This window comes from Stylophora pistillata, chromosome 5, assembly GCF_964205215.1.
Source record: "Stylophora pistillata chromosome 5, jaStyPist1.2, whole genome shotgun sequence".
Lineage (NCBI taxonomy): Eukaryota > Metazoa > Cnidaria > Anthozoa > Scleractinia > Pocilloporidae > Stylophora > Stylophora pistillata.
In genome coordinates this window covers 12577542-12597181 of record NC_142523.1, presented here as the reverse complement: position 1 = coordinate 12597181, position 19640 = coordinate 12577542, and the positions used below count along the sequence as shown (strand labels likewise).

Here is a 19640-nt window from a genome sequence, read left to right as displayed (position 1 = left end):
AATACGTCAACTGATGGTGGAAGAGAATGGTATTGACATTTCAACAACTTAAAACTTGCCATTGGAAAAACTAAACGCTAGTAATTACTTTTGCTCGTGTTTTCACAATTAAAACGATTGATTATTCTGTTTGCTCAGAACTCGTGGCTTTATTTTCAAGCTGGACATTTGCCCGATGGTTTTTCATAGAAAGAAATTTTCTCGGCAAACTTTTTTGTCGCTTGCCTCTAAATATACATTATGACGTTTGTCGGTCAGTCCTTAAATGGTCTGACAGTTCGCACATGTGTTTCACGTGCACTTTGTTCGAAGCAGCTGCCAGGTTTACCCATATCTATATAAATTATTTGGTTTCACTTTTCAGTTAAAGAGTCAAGGTTTCTCAAAGGTTTCAGATATCACAGCAGCTTGAGGAAGTTACCATCGCTGGATAATAAAAGGTATGTTGTCCAAGACCAGAAATTTTAATTGAGGTAACGGTGGTTCACAGCTTTTATAATGAGTTTTACTGAAAAGGTAATAAGTTTTCCCGAGCGCGGGTTAACTTTGGTGAATTGATGAATTGCTTTAATTTTCTTTGCGGTATTTTCCTTGTGTTCTGTTCAAGAGTTCTCGGTTCGTTCGGAGATAAAAAAAAACAAAAAAAAAACTCGTTCATAAGAATTCTGAAATGTTTTGTTCATTCTGACAGTTTTCGTATTTCCTTCCATATTTAGTTTCAATTAAGATCTGTACTTTTTGACTAATGGATGCCTAAAGTATTCAGTCTTGATTCTTCGCAAATTAATCGCTCCAAGAAAAATATTTTCGAAGTTCTCATCGTCGACTTATGTGTGAACGACCGAAACCAATTTTGTTTACAGTCTAACCAAAATTATACAACAACCAAAATTATACAATCAAAACCAAAATTATTATCAATCTCGAAAGTTCCTAGTCTCTCTAAACGGCTTGACTGATGTCATTCGTAGAAGCAAGCAAACTTTCATTTCATCGACCGTCCTGTGATCATTTTTTCCCTCTCAATTCGCTCTTATCGTTTTCTTTCTTGATAGAGTAAAGATAAAGCATATAAATAATAATCTGATCCCAAAACAATAAACTACATGTTATCATCTACAACAAGGGCAATATCGCGTATCTGCCCCACTTCGTTGTTGGGTGTGATCAAAACAAAACTTCGACGAGATGTCACGCATGACGCCATATATTTATGACTGATATAAAACTGTTAAAAAAAGTTAAAACTTAATCTCCGAGATTCAAATTTAAATTCTATTTAAATAGCCTTAAAAAAGTAGAGAAAACACACCTAATATAATGTGGATTTAGATTCCCTCTACAAGGGCCTTTGAAATAACTTACATGACAAACTGTTGGTTGTTGCCAAATATGGTTTTAATTTCCGTTTCCGGTTTAAAAGTTCCCAAAAAAGACATTTTCGTTCGCTTTTTGGAGTTAATCCCCCAAATCTTTTACAATATTTTGAAGTGATTAGTCAAACATACCAAGTAGTTGTGATAAACCGATTTTTACGAGAGCTTCTAGCCTTTTCCTAACGCCAATTTCTTCTGAAGCATGAAACCCTGAAACATCACTCAACTTTAATTTTGTTTTTTTTCGTTTAAGCGAGAATTTCTGGAATTTGACAGGCTTCTTTATTAGGGGGGTTTTAATAGATCTATTTTTTGAATATTTGCCTCTTATAGAAAGAAAACATGTGCGTCGAAACCTTCGTAAACATTCCTATGTTTACCACACTGACGTAAGTTCCCCTGTGCAGAACAAAATGCTACTTTTTTTAAAGATGCGATTAGTGCTGAAAGTGGTCTAGAAGTTTCCTTTTCGATGACGCTGTTATTCTGAAGAGATTATTGATTACTGTAAAATGTTTAAACTATCGATTTTGACAATGAGGTGAGAGGATGGCTTTACTTTCTAGATCTTGTAAGATTTCAAACTTTCTGCACGCAACTAAAACTTAGTCATGCAATTCTTAGTGTCCAGATCCCTCGCGTTATGAAAACAGAAAATTCCTTATCGAATCGCTTCGAGTTGGTCTTGTCTCGGCGGGTCAAGAGGTATGCTTTTGTCTCAAGTTCGCCTGCAATTACTAACGTAGCTTTTTTGATCTAGAATTGTCTACAGATAATCTGCATAGAGAGAAGAAGACATCTTTAAGTCGCGACGAAGAGTGTCTGAAGCGTGTTCAGTCAAGCTTTTCGACCAAAAGTGGACTGGAAAAACCGCAATATTAAGAACGTTTCAAGGAGAGGAGGGTCGAAACTTGAATATTCTTTACCGCTCACCGAATCGCATAACCAGGAAACAGAGGATGTACGATAAAAGGACATTTGTGCTGTCTTCAACTTTGTTAGCGCTCTTCTTCATTCAAACTCGATCGACCTCAGGTTAGTAAAATTTATTGATGTACTAGTACGAACATGAGCATTTGATATTGTTCGACAAATGTATCCCCCCCCGCCAGGGGAGAGTTTGTTTTACCGTGAAAGAAATGACTACATTGCTCAAATGTTACGAAAGATTTCTCCAGTAGTTGTTTCCAGAAGTCATAAATCGGAAAACGGAACTTGTTCGCGTAAATACATCATGTTGCAGCGATAGCATTCGCGAACGTTATCGCTGTTTGTTTTCACTTCTGTAGTTTGCAATACTCTGTATTGGTTCTTGACATGAAAAGGCTTGTATAAGATTAGTCATTAATGATACAGGGAACGAATTCTTCTCTTTACATGTTTTTGTCTTCAAGAGCCGCTCTGATTCCCGTTAACTCTTCGGGCTTCTTTAATTTAGGAATGATTACATGCGCGTGATGTAAACAAATACTTGTGTTCATGCAAATATCATGAAATGTTTGACCAAAAAGTTATGGCAGAAATTTCAGTCGTAATTGGCGGATGGGTTAGTTAGTTGTTTCAGTCCTCTGCACAGAAAAAATTGCAATCTATACTGTTATCGACGAAATATCTCTAGTGTAAGTATATTGTGAAATTTTAGTATCACGTGCTTGTGACTATGCTGTTCAACTTTGTTGTTCGATCAGCGTACGTGACGGTACGCAATATTTCGTTCGATCGATTGATAGTTACTCCTCAAAATCTGTCAGTAGGAGTAGCGAAACTTGTATAATCTCTACGTGACGATTCACTTTTCGCAAATGCGGTAAATCTTAAACTTCCTAGAATTCAATGGAGCCGCTTGTCTGAATTGACGGGTCGGTCACTCTCAACTTTAGAGACAAAAGACAAAAACAATGAATATTCTAGAATTGACTTTCATAAATACATAAATTGAAAAAAAAACCATGCAGATGGAGCATATCGAAAACACATTTAAATTAATGTCCCAAATTACAAATTGCACCATTGTAAATTAGTGTTTGGCAATGTCGTAATCTAATTCATTATAACATTTTTAACATTTTTGTAGGCCAAAATGCTTTTCAAATTATGAAACATGTACACGGTAGCTGACAAAATATTTTAGTTCTCACTTTAATGTAAGGAATGAGAGCAATATGAATTTATTGCTCTGATTAATTTACTTCCGAGTAGACATTGTGGCACATCTTCAATAGAGTGATGACGTCATGGGCATCCTCACCTTCCTCTCAGGGCGTCTCAACTGCTTATCTAACAAAAAGTAAACATTTATATTGAGCAGAAAAACTCGAAGTAATATTGAATGCTCCTGTGCTGTTTTTGTTACCACAGCTACCATAAACAAGGACTTCTTGAATTAAGAGTGAAACAATCTTTGCAGCTACTGTTTCAGTATTTTTTTTTTTGTTGTTTGTTGGGTAACAGAAAGCGGGGTAGTGGGAAAAGGGCTCATAAATACAGTTCCTTGCAGGTTGGATGGAAGTAAAATCCCTGAACGAGAATATAACCATCTTACAGATGGAGGAGCTTTGAATGAAGAAGGAATGGAAATCAAAGCCATCAAACATCCACTGAAAAAAATATAAAAAATAGCCTGACCCACCCCACTCCCAACCTTAAAACGAAAAGTTGGACTCAAATTCTTGTTATCACGCCGCGCACGCGCACAACCGTGATTTCGTGCTATTAAAGCTTTAGTTTATGGTGTGTCCTAGAAGCTATGGGAGCCAATACGTTGTTCATAACAGAATTTCAGTCCCCTTATATAAACATCTTTGACACTTATTATTCGAAACATCAAAGTGGTTTAAGCATGTCCGATCTCAAACTGCTTTAAATGCTTGTGTTGTCTGTGTTTTTGTTGTTATTCTCGGAGAATAAATCGTGCAGTGCCAGCTGAAATTGAGACGCATAATCCATTAGCTGTTTTTAAAGCAAACATTGCTGAAATGGTTGTATTGTATGATGTGTATGATGTAAAAGCAGCTCTTAAGTTTTTATCAGGTGCCTCTGCTTACCTGAAAGAAAGGACATCTGTATCAGCAAGATACCTAAGCGTGATCACTGGCAAGGATTATAGCGCTTTTTCTTTGAGTAAGTGCTATAATGGTAGCATAGAAAATACACTTCCTGTTACCTTACTTGTGAAGCCAAATTCCTTTCTCAAATTCCTGCCTCTCTTAGTTTTTCTTTTTTTTTTTGCGTCGAAATGGAAAAGAAAACTAGAATGAATTCCTTATTTATATTGCGCCCTTTCTATACAACATTCAAAGGCGCAGTACCCCCCATCAATTTGATAGACACTACACAAAGATAGACCACAACACCGGGCACTAGGTGCCCTACTCTTTTCGAACAGTGTGTGGGTTCTTTAACGTCTCACAAATTCTTTTACACATACAAGGGCTTGTGAGACGGGACCTCCATTTATCGTCCCTATCCGAGAAGACTAGAAAGTCTAACCATTTGCAGATATTATTACAAAGGCAGCACTTTGTTCTCAGTTATTAACTTACCTCTTAGCGCTTTTTAAAATAGAAAAAAAAAGTCCGCTGATACAAGATTAACCCAAGTAGAATTGAAGAAAGAAAAACACAGTCTGTCTGCTAAGGCAAATAGATTGCTTTACGCATTGCATTCCTATAAATTTAGAAGATCGCCAGTTGTCGAGCGAATGCTTTGAAAATCGCTATGTCTGTTTCCGGCAGTCAACTTTTTCCGCCTTGGATGCTTTCAAGACAATCGTACTCGAGCCATGCCAGAAATGCTTGGTGACTGGAGGTCTGATCAGAGCAATGCAATTCAGAAGTGCGCGCAGGCCGCAAAGAGTGCTGGATACTTAATTTTTGGAGTGCAATATGGTGGAGAGTGCTGGTCAGGACCGCTGGCTCATGTGACCTACAAAAAGTACGGAACTTCGACCCGATGTGTGAACGGAATTGGTGGGAGCTGGGCACAAGACGTGTACGGAATTGTTAGTAAGTGATAAACTCGTGATGTTACAAGTGTCGGTTCGTAGTTCTTTTCTAATGTTCGACTTGCGTCACTTTTCACGGGAAGGTTTTCTTCGTAGCTAACGCTCGTAATATTTTTTGTGTGAGATACCAGAATGGTGTGTTGTAGATTTTCTAATGTTCGACTTGTGTCACTTTTCACGGGAAGGTTTTCTTCGTAGCTAACGCTCGTAATATTTCTTGTGAGATACCAGAATGGTGTGTTGTAGATTTTCTAATGTTCGACTTGTGTCACTTTTCACGGGAAGGTTTTCTTCGTAGCTAACGCTCGTAATATTTCTTGTGTGAGATACCAGAATGGTGTGTTGTAGATTTTCCTTAGCAAGGTGAATTCCAAGTCGTTCGAACTCGATGACCAATAATGTCCACTACGAACGCTCACAATATGCCATTGATGGCCTCATTTCACTCGTTTCCGATCAGGTCCTCGTGCGTGAGTTGATAACTTAACTCGTCCATGCAAATGATGTGATAATCAATGTAGTTTTAAGAGATAGGATAACGAGCTATGTATAGCAATGATGAATACTGCCATATTTAACCCTTAAAGTGCCTATGAAGTAAAACATTTTTTGCCCTGTTTGTTTGCTTATGTCTTGATGAACACAGCTATGCGATTTTGACCGACCAGTAGTACTTTCTTGTATTATTTTTTGAACCTCAAAGTTTGGATTTTGCAATCTGAAATGGGTCCATTTTGCGCGCGGTCAAATCTCATCTTACAAAGGAAGTGACGTAGTTGGTGGTTCTGAAGACGACAAACAAAAGCTTAAACAAAGCGCCAGAACCACCAACTGCGTCATCAGAGCCAAACTCGTTCTCAGTTTCCAGAGACACCGATAACGTCTAATTTAGGGACTTCGAGCCACCAAAAAGCCGATTTAAATTTCTTTTCTTGAAATTTCATTTGTCGTTCCTTAATAAGGACATAATAAGCTACAAAATTATGCAAAAAAAAGTTTTACTTCATAGGCACTTTAAACCTTACCCACATTCTTCACCGCTCTTCTTCTCTACACATTTCCTGATGTGCTAACGAGAAGAATTCGTTTAAAAATGAAAGCTCCATTGGTTGGTGATCAATTTTGTTTTCAATATTTTATTCTAATGATCTTAATGAATGATCCAGCAGTATCACTGTTAAGAAAAATGGTCACTCAGTCAGAAACTAAAGGATCAAAGCTGAACAGTTAATGCAATTTCTTTCACGCACTAAATGTAATTCAATCATGTTTTTAGGCGATGTGTAAGATTCTTTGACTATATTCTGTCTATGTCTATTCAACTATTTATCCTTTATTCATGTGAAACAAACTGAAGAATTTCAACTTTATTTGAAACTATATTATTGGAATTTTCTCTCTTCCATACATTAGAAAAGCTCAGGTTAATTAAAAAACAAAATTTCCGGTTTTTCTAGGTACTACTTTTTATGATGGCTAGCTATGGAATTCTTGCGTGAAACACGCCCTCTTTGAAATAAAAACAGCTGCTAAAGAAACTGGTCAATCCAGCACAATTCCCTAAGGAACCGGTCATTACTTTTCGCCGAGAGAGGGGGGGGGGGGGTACAGAAGACTTTGGTTGCGCTTCAATGAAATTTTCCTCATTCCCTCATCAGGCTCTGTAGTATTCTAATCGTCCCCTCATTAGTAGTCAAATTTCTACAATTTCTCCTTTTTCAATTATTTTAGGAACGACTTTCCCCCTCCCCCTCCGTTCTTTCTGAACACCATGCGCCCCCCCCCCCCGAAAAAATCTCCCCCCCCCCTCAGTCGGTAAAGAAAGAACGGGAGCATTTGTTGTATGTTGCAGTTGGTCATTTTGAACCAAATTCTACGTTTTTTGTTGTTTCAGATGCTTCACTGACTGCTAACTATGAAGTTAAAAGATGTTACGAGGTCGACGTCATATTTTACTATCAAATCCAGGGAGGTCTTACAAGTGGCACCATAAGTAGCACCAAGAGTACGTTTTCACTTCTTTTCAGCGGAGTGTCCGGGATTATGTCATCTCTCTCCGCGTGCAGAAGTGTAGAAGTCTCTCGGAAGGACATACTGAACTCTCCTCCTGGAGTGGAAAGTGTTTATTTTAAAATACCACTGATATTTACAGCATCTACAAGTGTACCAGACGATGAAGTTTCCCAAAAGCTTACAAACTGTATCAACACTCTATCTAACTACAAGCAATTTTTAGACGCAAATACTCCAAAAATAAAGGAAGGAAGTGTGACTCACTCCAAATACAATTTATCGACGATATCAAATAAGACATCATGTTGTGGTGGGGATATACCACCGCCCTGCTGTGGCGTGGGCTCAATACAGATTAACAGCACCAAATGTGGTAAGTTGTCAACGACCTCTAACCGACACAGCGGTCAAACGTGAGGTATGCGCAAATGAATTAGTTTTGGTAGGCCGCGCGCCAAGTTCCCGCGCAAAATTGTAAAGGAAATTGCATAGAAACCGTTTCTAAGCAAAATTCACAGAAATGAATTAAAATGTTTACAGAAAGCTGAAAAAGCAAATAGACGTAGGGAAAAGAAAAACTTTAATATAAAATTTTACTTGAGTACGGGTATTCTATTGATTTACCATTTGTTTTAGGCCCTATCGAAAACGTCTTTCCCTTTATAAAACGTCGTGAGTTACTGGTTCGTGAGTTTGAAAAGCCTAAAGCACCATTTCAGGCACACCTGTAAGACACTGATAGTTTCGATTGCCGTACATGCGTAGACGTTTGACTACTTTATTTCTTTGACCAAACCTCTTACCATCCGCTGTCTAGAAATAAGCCTGCGCTCCTTCCCCCCTCCCCCCTCCTACCCCTCTCACCAAAGAGGTCTTCCCGGGGAATCGACGACGAGACTCGAGAAAACGACCTCCAACCGTCAGCTTTAGAAAAAATCAAACAAACCTGTACATATTGGGTTTTTTTTTCTTTAAGTTTTTCGTAATTAATATCTTCAATCTTCCGGCTCATGACAGCGGTCAACGCGTGGTATCAATTTGTGATAGAGTGGGCTTATTTCGAATCTAAGCCGAGATTTTTTGTTTTGTATTGTTTTTATTTTTCTTTCTTTCTTTGTATAGGATGCCTGCCTGGTTTTAAATTCGTTCCCGGTAGTTTATGTGTCCGTTGTCCGTCTGACACTTATCAGAACAAGCAAGGTCAAAGGTCATGCAAAAAGTGTCCAGGAAGGAAACAGACATTTGGAAAAACAGGAATAACAAGTGAATCCAATTGCTCAGGTATGATATTGAACAAAAAAAGTTCAATATTAAGGGCTCATTTTCTAGTTCTTTCCTTTTTGTGTTTTTGTTTAAGTCAGCGTCATATATTGTATTAAGTTATTTTCTCTTCAACAGACACAAATCCATTACAGCTTAGTGACCAAGTCGTTTACCTACCTTATGACATCGAATCTGAAACTCTTGTCACGAATGTTACTGTCACGGGGCGCTTGGAGTCTTTGGTTCAACCGTTGTTGTTTTACATGGAGGATGTCACACAACAACAGCTGTCACGCAGAGAGTCAAAGCGGAAACGGCGTGACATTGACGACTTTTGTGAAGGTGCCGGAACCATTGGGCCATTGAGTTATTTCTGTGTTCACCGTCTGACTGGGGGAATAGAAGTCACGGACGAGTTTAAATTTGAAAATGGCGACGAGTTTGAAATAAAAATTCGCGTCACAGACAGCGATCAGTGGGGAAAAACTGAAAACACTGCCAGTATCAAATTCATTTCACGCGATAATTGTAAAGAAATTCGAGCTCTTTATGATGATGCCACCAGGGAATGTCCAAAGAATGTTTCTTCACCCAAGGGACGGGATTCTTGCCCAAGTGAAAAGTGCTTACTGCCTTTATTCGACTTGCTAAACCGGCTGAACTCAAGTGAGATATTACAAATGGAATGTTCTTCTGATCCTCATGATCTAGCAAATGTGGCAAGGATATACTCGCAGTGTATTGGTAAGTCAAGCCTTTTTCGGTATGAATAAGATACCACCGTGTGTTTTCGTTACGTGATTGGATTGTAATATTATGTATGGATTTGATTCTTACTCTCGCTCTTTTTTGTTAGTTTATCATTTTATGCTCATATTCCTTTTATGCTCACAGGTCCACCGATTATTAGCTTGTCCCCAAACCCTCAGACTGTGAAGAGAGGCGCTGAAGTCATTTTAAAGTGTAACGCTTCCAGTCCTTTGCCTTTGAGCGTCACGTGGTTTAAGAACGGAATGCCAGTTGGACAATCGAGTAGCCATCTAAAGATTGACAGTTTTGATAATGACGATCAGGGTGACTATTTCTGCCGCTTCTCGACGTATTTGACAAGCAGTTCCACTGCACCGGCTTTGGTTACTATGGAAGGTGAGTTTCCTCTCACATTTACGTCACTTAAACATTCAGTTTGGTAATGGTAGTGGAGTAGAGCTTGCCTTTGTGATGACGTCTTGTAGGACAGTAATGACGTAGTAGTCAGCGTCGAGGCTCACGAAAAGACAAAGACGATGATTACAACCATCAAAACGACGGTAACGAACATTTACAATTACACCGAAGATGACCGATGGTGATGATAAAAACGATGACGATGACGACGGTGACACCGAAATGTTACGATAACTATGATAATTATGACGAAGATAAGGAAATCGAACGGTGTCGATGAGAGCGACAATGATAACGACATGGAGCCACAACGATAACGACGACAGTGACGACGATAACGAGCAATGACGATGAAGAAACCGACTTCTGACATCGGCAACGACGATAACGAAAATTAACGATGATTACAGCGACAGTAGAGTCGGTGACGATGAGAAAGATAATAGAGAACTTTTAGAGACGTTTTTGAGACCTAGAGGGGTGGAGCCGCCAGGTGGAAAAATGCAACTGCCCTTGGCGGGGTTTTACATCAACCAACCAACTGGAGAGCTCTTCTTAGAACATCGTAGAATAAACGCCTCAGACAGAAGAACTGAAGCAAGCGACAAGGAAAAGAAGCGCTTCAGCATCACAATTTTCTTGGTTGTATCGAAGTTGTGATGATTTAAATGGGTTATAACCCAAGCGTGAGGGCAAGATGGCTGGATTTTGGCCGAGTTCTTTTTCCGAATTTTTCTGAACCTGGACGAAGTCAGAGGTCCACAAAAATACGAAAAAGGAACGAGGCTAATATCCAGCTATCTTGACCAAACAAGCTTGGTTAATATAGGATTCATTTTATAGCAAAAAGATTTCGCTCTATTAAGAATTAAGAATAACTCGTCTACTTCGAGAGCCGGGAAAGAAAGCCAACCGTGTTTGTAGCATTACAACCACACGAGAGTCGCTTCTGTTTTCTTTGTTTTGACTATCTTCTGCCGCTTTTTGCGTTTCGATCGCCGAAATTGTCCAATAGTTACGAACTTAGTTCTAATTCTATTGTTTTTGTTTTGTTTTTTTTTGTTTTTTTTTGTCATGCGCGCGATCAATGCGGGCAATCCCGAGTGAGCAAGATGGGCCCATCTTGCCCGCTCGGGTAGCCAATCAGAACAAAAGATTCGCTTCATCTTGCCCACAGATGCTGCGTACGATGTAATAATAGTAGTTATTTAATTTCGATGATGTTAATGGTAACGACATTTCTGATGCCTATGATGATAAACTGTAACGCTTGTGTTATCGTGGTTTTTTTTTTTTTCTGGAAGGTGATAACTTTTTTTCTTTTCTTTTTTTTTTTTTTTATTTGTACTTTTTTTCCCAGATACTTTTACATCAAGAGTTTCATTTCGAATCGTGAATAAAAATTTCAAGAATGACTTACAGGATCCGAGAAGCTCGAGCTATTCAGACATGCAGATTGCAATTGAAAGAAACGTAAGTTGATAAAACGTAATCGGAAGAGTACCTTTGCTCTAGATTATTTAAATCTGAGGGCAGGCTTTAATAAGAGATTTAATCTCCATGTGGGGAATTTCTTGGTCTCAGATATTTCTGACTAAGACATCTTAATTTTAAATCGGGATGGTTTGAAAAAAGAAAGAAACGATGCAGGAATTTAGTCTTGTTTGCAGCCGTTGTTTGTTCTTGTGGCGCAATGTAGAATTCACCGCAAAGGCAGGAAACAGGAAGGGACTTAAATATCGAGGACTTAACTGAAGGTTTTAGTCAGTAAGTTTTTATTGAAAGGTTTTATTAGTCCTAGTTTTTATTCTGATTTTAACAGCTTAGTTATTTAATTAATTAGTTAATCTTAATCGTGTTTTGGATATTTCTACATCGGACATATATTGGATAGCGATAGATATAAATTTTTAAAAGAGTAAAGATTAAAGGTTTTCCTTGCCTGGTCTTACTTATTTCATTCCTCTTTTGTACACGTCATTTATTTATTTATTTATTTTGGCTCGTTCTTTCTCTGTTCTAGCTGGACAACTACCTCGATAGTGGAAACCCTGCGTGGAAATATAAAGTCAAACTTGTGAAATTCAGGTGAGGCTGTTTTTTTCCTCTTACTTGAACTAACTTATGTTTCATTGTTCAAATTTCTCCTTGGGTTTAGATATATTTAAAATTTCCTTTGTCACAAATTATGATAATGAGTACAACAATAAGGAAATAAATAATTTAAACTATAACTATGTGTTGTCATTAGACTAGCTGAGATATAGGCAAATCCCCAAAACTGACACTATGGAAAATGTCCACCAGTAGGAAGGGAGAATTTGCAATCAGATCTCAAGGAAGCTGCATCGAGGCTTTGAATCTTTTGCTAGTGGTTAGGACGTTTGATATCCTGTAAATTTTCTCTGGTCACTCGCGCCCAAGCTCAACTGTTTTCTCTATGTTTTATTTCTGTTCTACGGATGTTTGTCTCTTCAAAAAATTATCAATTTTGACCCTCCATTCTGTAATAAGAACAACTTCTTTCACTTCTTCAAAAGTGACAGGCTGTTCTCTTTCAACGTACAGGGACTCGTTTAAGAAAGTGGGGGTGGACCTGGTGATTTACAGCCCAGCCAAGAATGAAGATATCGCTCCTTACTACAACAGACTTCAGTCGTTGCTGACTGATGAGAGTGCTATGGGTAACATACTGAAACCCTTGAAGGTCTCACGTAACAGCGTTACCATAAGGAGTGCAAGTAAGTAATGCGTGACAATAAAGACTGCCAATACGTTCGAATAACTATTGCGTGGCTAAAAAGAGTGTAAGTGAGTATTAGGCGATTGACCCAGCGTTACCACCCTTTACTTGAAACTGTAAGAATCTTAGAAGGCAAGTTGTTGCTGCTATAAAAGACAGGATAATTTTAGTCGTTTCCTTCAGTTTCTATTGGATGTTTACTATTAATCGGTGTGCAAACTTTTTCGGTGTTACATCCACTATTCGCTGGCCACAACATAATCTGAAAATCTCTAGAAACAATGATACCATACTAATAAAGTGTGAATTCCTTTATTTCACAGCTCATTGCCTGCCGAAAGAAACCGGCAAAAAATCAGTTAGGGGGATATTTGAGTGGCAGTTAACTGTGATTGGTGGAACGTCGTCCCGTGTAAAATGCCCGTATGGTCCGCCCGAGGCCAATGCCACGCGCTCATGTGGCGGGAATTTTTTGACTGGTGGTGTGTGGAAGAGCCCGGATGTGAGCCTTTGCAAATATAAGTCTGCCAGAACAAATAAACTTAACGATATCGCAAAGGTAGGTCACTTACTTAATTCATCTGTCGCGTTATTCTAACTTCGAAATAAAATGAATGCTATCTTTAAAACTCGTTCTGTGGACCGTGCTAGAGTGTTCAGATAGAGAAATTCGCCCCCTCCCCCTCGCCTACCAACATGCTGCTCGCAAAAAAAATTAACACGTCGATTAAATTGGTAACCTTTCCTTCTCTTACAAAGACATCTTTGCTTTCAGTCATTTGAAGAATTGTGCACCATCGTCAAAACACCATTGTTTTAGAGTAAGAAAGTCTGTGAATAAACTATTCTTAATGTTGTCCGATATCCCCAGACAAAAGTCGACAAACAGAACGTTGCCAAGGTAACTAAAGAAGTGAAAGTTTTAACGTCAGAGCCAGACGACATGAACGAAGCCGACGCGGTGCTCATCGCTGACGTCATAGATAGCATTGTGTTACTGGATGATTCACTAAATGAGGTAAAAAACACGATCAGAAGATATTCTCCAAAGTCAGACAGAACCGTCCGATATAGGACGCTTCCATCCGATAAAATGTCGGCAACGTCCACACTGGGGCGGTACTACTATACCTGATGAATTCCTTCTCTGTATATCTTTTCACCATTTCACTCTAACATTGATATTCATACATTTTTCGCGTTGTTCTTTGACTACGAGTAGTCTCTCTTTTCGGAAAATTCCGTCGCGCGAGTCAAAAAAAAACTCAGTGAAAATAAGTTGCTGTTAGCGCACCGCGGGGAACTCTGGGAGAGAAACCGATGCGCCACAGAAGCCCCATGAGTAAGGCGCTTGAAAAGTCCTACTATCCAATATATCTAAGGACAAATCATTAGTATTTCAAGTGAAGTACTTTGTAAGGATTTTATATTTTTCTTTTTAAGACCGCCCAGGACGTGGTCGAAGTTATCGACAATGTGATGAAAATGAAAAAGAAAGATTTACAAGAGAGTCAACGAACCAGTAAAGCTTCCGCCAAGTAGGTTCATCCTTTAGACGTTTGAAGATCGGACTCACAGTTTGGGTGTTTTACTGTTGGGAAAGTTTGGTTGGCGGATGGTGGTAACCACGCCAAGAAAACCTATTCAGTGCGCACACCCCAAACAATTTTCCCTACTTCCATTTTCCCTTTCTTAGTACTTTCCTAAAACCAACGGAATCGCATATTTGTACTCAATTTGAAATATTTAAGATTTACGTTTCTATAGATGTCGCTTTTCTTAGTTTAGCTCTAATTGAAAAAAGGAAAACAACAACAGCAACAAAACAAAATTCCGTATTTTTGATATCAAAGTTTATATATCTCCCCCCCCCCCCTCCATCAAAAAAAATATTGGATCCGCCCCCTTTACTTTCCTTGTTTTCTTGAGGTTGACTTTCTCTTCTTTTTCTTCCTCTTTGTCAATTATGTAAGGTTCATTCGAGCGTTGGACAAAGTGGCCAGAAATCTTCCTCTCTCAGAAGGCAAAAACTCCCGGCGTCTTATCGCTCCAAGTGTTGCCATCCAATCAAATCGTGTGGACCCAAGCTCTTTTACAGGCATGTCTCTAGCTGTCAAACCACCCGCCGCTGACGCGGACAAACTGACTTCTGACAGCATGGTTAGTGACGAACTTCCGATGGCCGACGTCCAAACGTCAATCTCGTTACCGGAAGTGATTTTTGAGAGCAAGGCTCCTTCCGGAAAAGCAGTGAAGATTGGTTTTGTGATTTACCAGAATGACAAATTTTTCCAACCGGTTTTGCCGGTTGATGAAGAAAGTGGACAAGAGAATTCTTCGCTTGTGAGTCGAGTTATTTCCAGTAGCGTAAAGGATATGACCATTGAAAACCTTACCAGACCTGTTGAACTGGTTTTTGAGCCTGCAGTTGAAATTGACGCGACCAACGGAGAGTTTCTATGTGTATTTTGGGATTTTGATGCCATGGGTAAGAAAGTTTACTTGCTTTCCTTTCTAACGTTTCAGCTTTTCATTTTTTTTTTCTTTATCCTTGACAAAGTTTATATGTGTCTTTGATCAGCACGGTGAAACCCAAAGATTTAAGCAATTTTATTCATAATGTTCTGTAAGTAGAAGGTTTCAACAGAAGTCATTGCTGGTTTTCATTTGAGCTCAAGCATGTAAACGAAGGGCGTAGCCGAGAGAGGTGGGTTGTAGGTTGCACTAACCCTCCCCTGTACATAGCCTGACTACTCCCCCACCCCACTTCTGAATGCGAGAAGAACGCGTGTGGAGAACCCCCGTCGAAAATATCTGCATACGCCAAGCTGAGATGAATTTTAAATGACAAAACTATCGTGAACTCAAAGTTCCTCTCCTTTTGGTTTATCAGCCTTTTACCTGGAACCCTTCACCTTGAATCTTTCACCCGTAGATTTCCGATGCCTAAGTGACAAGTGGTGGTTGATAAAAGTGAAAAACTCAAAAAATATTACATACATACGTACATACTTACTTTATTGACTTTCCCCAAAGGAGGCTTTTCAAAGACAATATTCAAGAGTGGCTTATATAATAAATTAACTATTTCCCTGCACCTGTCTTTCCAGGGGGACTGGGCAACTGGTCAGATCGAGGCTGTAGACAAGTGAAGATCGAGGCAGGCCGAGTTATGTGTCACTGTGATCACATGACGAACTTTGCAGTCCTCTTTTCTGCTGGTGGTCCTAAGAAGCACGCTGAGGAACACGCCATGGCTCTGTCAATCATTTCTTACGTGGGTTGTGCAATTTCATTGATCGGACTTACATTCACATTGATGACGTACGCGTTGTTCAGGTTTGTGCTGCAATCACATATTTGATTAGTTCCAATAACTCTCCGAGCGAGACTTGCGAGAGAAAATAGTAAACTCATCGCTCGCGTTAGAGTCCAGACTCTCTCGAGGAAGCTTGATAGATTCTACGGAATTTGCTGTTACTTTGATTTCCTCAAATAATTTTTTTACATTTTCGCAGCTAAGAAATAAAACGTCTTTAGTTGTATGATCGAAATTTAAATGCACATACTGGATTCTACCCTACTCTTCCACAGGAATTTACGTAAGACTAACCAACAGCCCATCTTGATGAGCTTGTGTGTGTCACTCATGCTGCTTCTGATCGTGTTTATCGCGGGCGCAGCGCAGACAGAGAATATGGTTGGTTGTCGTATTGTAGCAGTTTTTCTCCACTATTTCGCTCTGACGACCGTGATGTGGATGGGAGTAGAGGGCTATAACATGTACATGTCTTTTGTGCAAGTGATGGCCACATACCAATCCAAATTCATGCTTAAGGCGTCTGCGGTGGCCTGGGGAGTGCCAGCTATTGCAGTGATCGTCACAATCTCCGCTGCAACAAGTTACTATGGCAACAAAGATGTGTAAGTAATGGTGCTTTCACTCTCCGTAGCCTCAAGTTATTTATGCATCAATCGGGCATAACCCGACACCTATGAATTTTTTGCAATAATGCAAAGTCAGTGGCGGTAACATCGCACATTACAACTCGGCCGTAACAATTTTAAATTATCTTCGTCTTGAAATATCCTTTAGCTTATTTAAGCTTTGATTTAAAAGAACCAACTTCTTTTGTCTTAATCAGCATTTGGACCTCCTGTCAAAAGTTTTGGATCCGCCCTCAGATGATTTAGTTGCCTATGGATTAATAATTAATTGTTAAATAATTATATTAACCTGATTTCTCTTTTTTAATTTTTGCGCAGGTGTGTACTTTTTGGTGTTCCCTTCCAAGCTGCACAATTTGCTCCCATTCTTCTTGTAATCCTCATAAACTTCATTGTTTTCATCCTGGCTATTCGTGCGCTTAATCATTCTGGTGCTCTGATCTCTGCGGAGAAAAAATCCACGTCGCACCAAAGAGCGCGCACCTCCATCGCAATTTTACTTCTCTTGGGACTCACATGGGGCTTTGGAGCCCTGGCTGTTTCAAGTGCACAGTTGATCTTTGACTACCTGTTTTGCATATTCAACTCACTTCAAGGGTTTTTGATTTTCTACTTTCACTGTTTACGACACCAAGAGGTACGTAGTCAATGGAAGTGGTTCTTCCTCGGCAAAGGGTTGAATTTCCGGCCTACGGAGACCGATTCTCAAACAGGATACCCTAGGTCGAATGCCCAGGAAAGGTTTTTGGTTTATGAACCATCTTTGTTATTGCCAACGAATGGATCACCTAAGAAGGAGACAGTTACTTCTGTGGTTCGTGGATCTCCACAGTCGTTCAGTTCACCTCTCGATGTAATACCTGCTCAAGTTTGAGCTAATATACTTGGTCAGAGGAACTTAAATTAAACGATTTTCTGTTAACAAGGACAATTCGAAAGATCAACAATTTCCTTTTCTTCAGATTACCTTGCCAGAGGAAACTTAGCCTCTGATAGAGTAGGTCAGGCAAAGAAAACAAAAGCTGTTTCTCTGACAGCTATAACCACCGTTGGTCGTCCTCCCATTCTTCGGCTCACCCAGACTTAGAGCCATGGCACGGGCGAGGGCTACTTTTAGATAGGTGTATCTTATGCCCCAAAAGAACTGGGACTCTGTCGCGGGATGTCTTTGTGGGCCTATGTCCCAGCTGGGACAAAAAGGGCACATGTACAGATTAATTCTCACTTTTGCGAGGGGGTAAATTGGAAAAAGGTTAATTATTATTATTAATTAGTTCTTACTCGTTGCAAAAAGAACTCAAAATGAAAGTGTAGCCGCAACCTCGTTCCCAGGGTCTTTCATCTTGCCGCCCCTGGAGCGAGAGAAGAAAGCGAGAAGAAGAGAGATCCTGGAACGAGGTTGGTGTAGCCGCTATTTATAGTTCAGCCCTGTTCTTTTTCTTTATTCATTTGAGAGGAGTATGTATAGGGTGTTTTTTTTAATGTATACGAAGAGGCTTCTTGAATAGGGGTACACATGATAGATAATCAATGATCGATGCATAGACATTCTCTCAAAATGGGATGAACTGGCCTTAAGTATGCAATGCTAGAAACCTTATATCATTGTTGAATCACATTTCAATGTTTGTTTATATTAATTTATTATCCGATTTCCCTATATCCTAGAACTGTCACACGGACAATTTGTGTCAGGGACAATTCAGTATTTATCATAGGGGAGGGGAGAAGGGTGAGTTTGGAGGATTTAAGGGGGGTCGGATCACATGGTTTTTAGAAGGAACGGAGGGGTCTTCATTTGTCATGGTGCAATTAAACGTCCTTTAATTCTAAATCGTGTCCTTACATGTGGTACCGAAAAGTGATCGAAAAATTAAGATTTTAAAATTATTCTAGGGAAGGTACTAAAAAGGACTGAATTCTAAATACTGTGTTCAAGGTTTCGGAAGTAATAACCTTCCAAAATTAGCAACAACATTTCGTTGTTCTTCAATGACCCAAAATGTTACGTTCCCTTCAAAAGTTACAAACCATTCCTCAGGAAAATCTTCCTTTCAGAAGCAACGGAAAAAATACGAGGAAATCCCACAATTTTACCCACATCCACTGAATACTGCACCTAACGCGAGTGTCTACATGACTGTGAAAATGCTCCTCATTGATTTTGAAAAAAACGAAAATCATTCCTTAAATAGATGTAACGAAAAGTGATCTTGATATTGAAACTTAATTTACCCAAACTGAAAGCCCAAATATCGAAAAGCTTTAGTTAAAGTCATCAAGTTCTGTTTTTATTTTCCAGCTATAGTCTATAGTCCTTGTCTCTTTTGAAAATCCCTTTTTCTCGTTACCAAGATACTTTGGGCCGTTCCTTTCGTCAAAACTATCGAGTAAGAACAGGGCCATCAACATTTAAAGCAAATCTCAGGAGGAAGGATCTGGCTACATCAATCACTGATGGCAGCTGCATTAACTGTCACCTTTGTAATTCTTAATCAACGGGAGCTTAATTGTTATTTTATGATAATTGTCAAGTATCAATTAATTTTAGAAGTATAGGCAATTTAACTTATTGTAAAAATTTCATTTTAATCTATATATTTATACACCTGTTCTATATTTATACACTTGTACTAAGTATCTTAGTATCTTTAGATTTATGGGTAATTTTAAGTGTCCCCGATTAGCAGACCACTTGTGGTTAGTTAGAAGATTTGACACGATAAATTTACTGACTGACTGTTACTCCAAAGCTAATTCCATCGCCTGTAAGTCTTGAATTTCCATTATTTTCAGAATTTATTATATATTCTTTGAAATATACAGTTTTCATCTGAGCTCCTAAAGGTCTATCTCGATCGAAATGGAACGTACCCTGCTGGCAGAGGCGTTTATTTGTTAACTTCCCCTACGGTCCACGTAAAAATAAAGTCCTCTGCGCTCGGCCTGTTAAATCTTTTTCGAGCATGCGCCTGGGAATTATCCAAGTTTGTGGATAATCTGATTTGCAAAACCGGTCAGAACTTGCTTTAAACACGTTTTTATGCGCACGCATCCTATCTAGCTATATCGCAAGACTAAGTGTGAGCCCACAATCAGCCGAGTACTACCGGGAACTAATTTGTTT

At 39.2% G+C, this 19640-nt stretch overlaps 1 protein-coding gene across 6 annotated transcripts; it reads left to right on the top strand.

The window, feature by feature from the left end:
* Nucleotides 1-292: 292 nt before the first annotated feature.
* On the top strand, nucleotides 293-19350 carry LOC111339420 (adhesion G protein-coupled receptor G4). 6 transcript variants are annotated; one of them, XM_088760597.1, is made up of 19 exons: nucleotides 367-440; nucleotides 1710-1765; nucleotides 2137-2411; nucleotides 4407-4496; nucleotides 5111-5380; nucleotides 7274-7765; nucleotides 8515-8673; nucleotides 8791-9399; nucleotides 9550-9801; nucleotides 11183-11295; nucleotides 11846-11910; nucleotides 12391-12563; nucleotides 12889-13124; nucleotides 13437-13583; nucleotides 14009-14103; nucleotides 14539-15053; nucleotides 15676-15904; nucleotides 16160-16489; nucleotides 16832-19350. In XM_088760597.1, the coding sequence occupies exons 3-19, from the start codon at nucleotides 2336-2338 to the stop codon at nucleotides 17385-17387; spliced, it is 4407 nt and encodes a 1468-aa protein (XP_088616723.1). In that variant the 5' UTR covers nucleotides 367-440; nucleotides 1710-1765; nucleotides 2137-2335; the 3' UTR covers nucleotides 17388-19350. The 6 variants fall into 6 exon arrangements, with proteins under 6 accessions (XP_088616721.1, XP_088616723.1, XP_088616722.1 ...); XM_088760595.1 differs by lacking the exon at nucleotides 1710-1765 and having other exon boundaries at nucleotides 293-440; XM_088760596.1 differs by lacking the exons at nucleotides 367-440; nucleotides 1710-1765 and adding an exon at nucleotides 1772-1917.
* The last annotated feature ends 290 nt before the right edge of the window (nucleotides 19351-19640 follow it).

What these genes read in the sequence shown, in the direction of transcription:
- LOC111339420 (XM_088760595.1), top strand. Translation starts at nt 2,336, where the DNA reads ATGTACGATAAAAGGACATTTGTGCTGTCTTCAACTTTGTTAGCGCTC. An exon ending in GATATACTCGCAGTGTATTG is followed by an intron (nt 9,400 to 9,549) that starts GTAAGTCAAGCC and finishes TTATGCTCACAG; the next exon opens with GTCCACCGATTATTAGCTTG. An exon ending in ACCAGTAAAGCTTCCGCCAA is followed by an intron (nt 14,104 to 14,538) that starts GTAGGTTCATCC and finishes CAATTATGTAAG; the next exon opens with GTTCATTCGAGCGTTGGACA.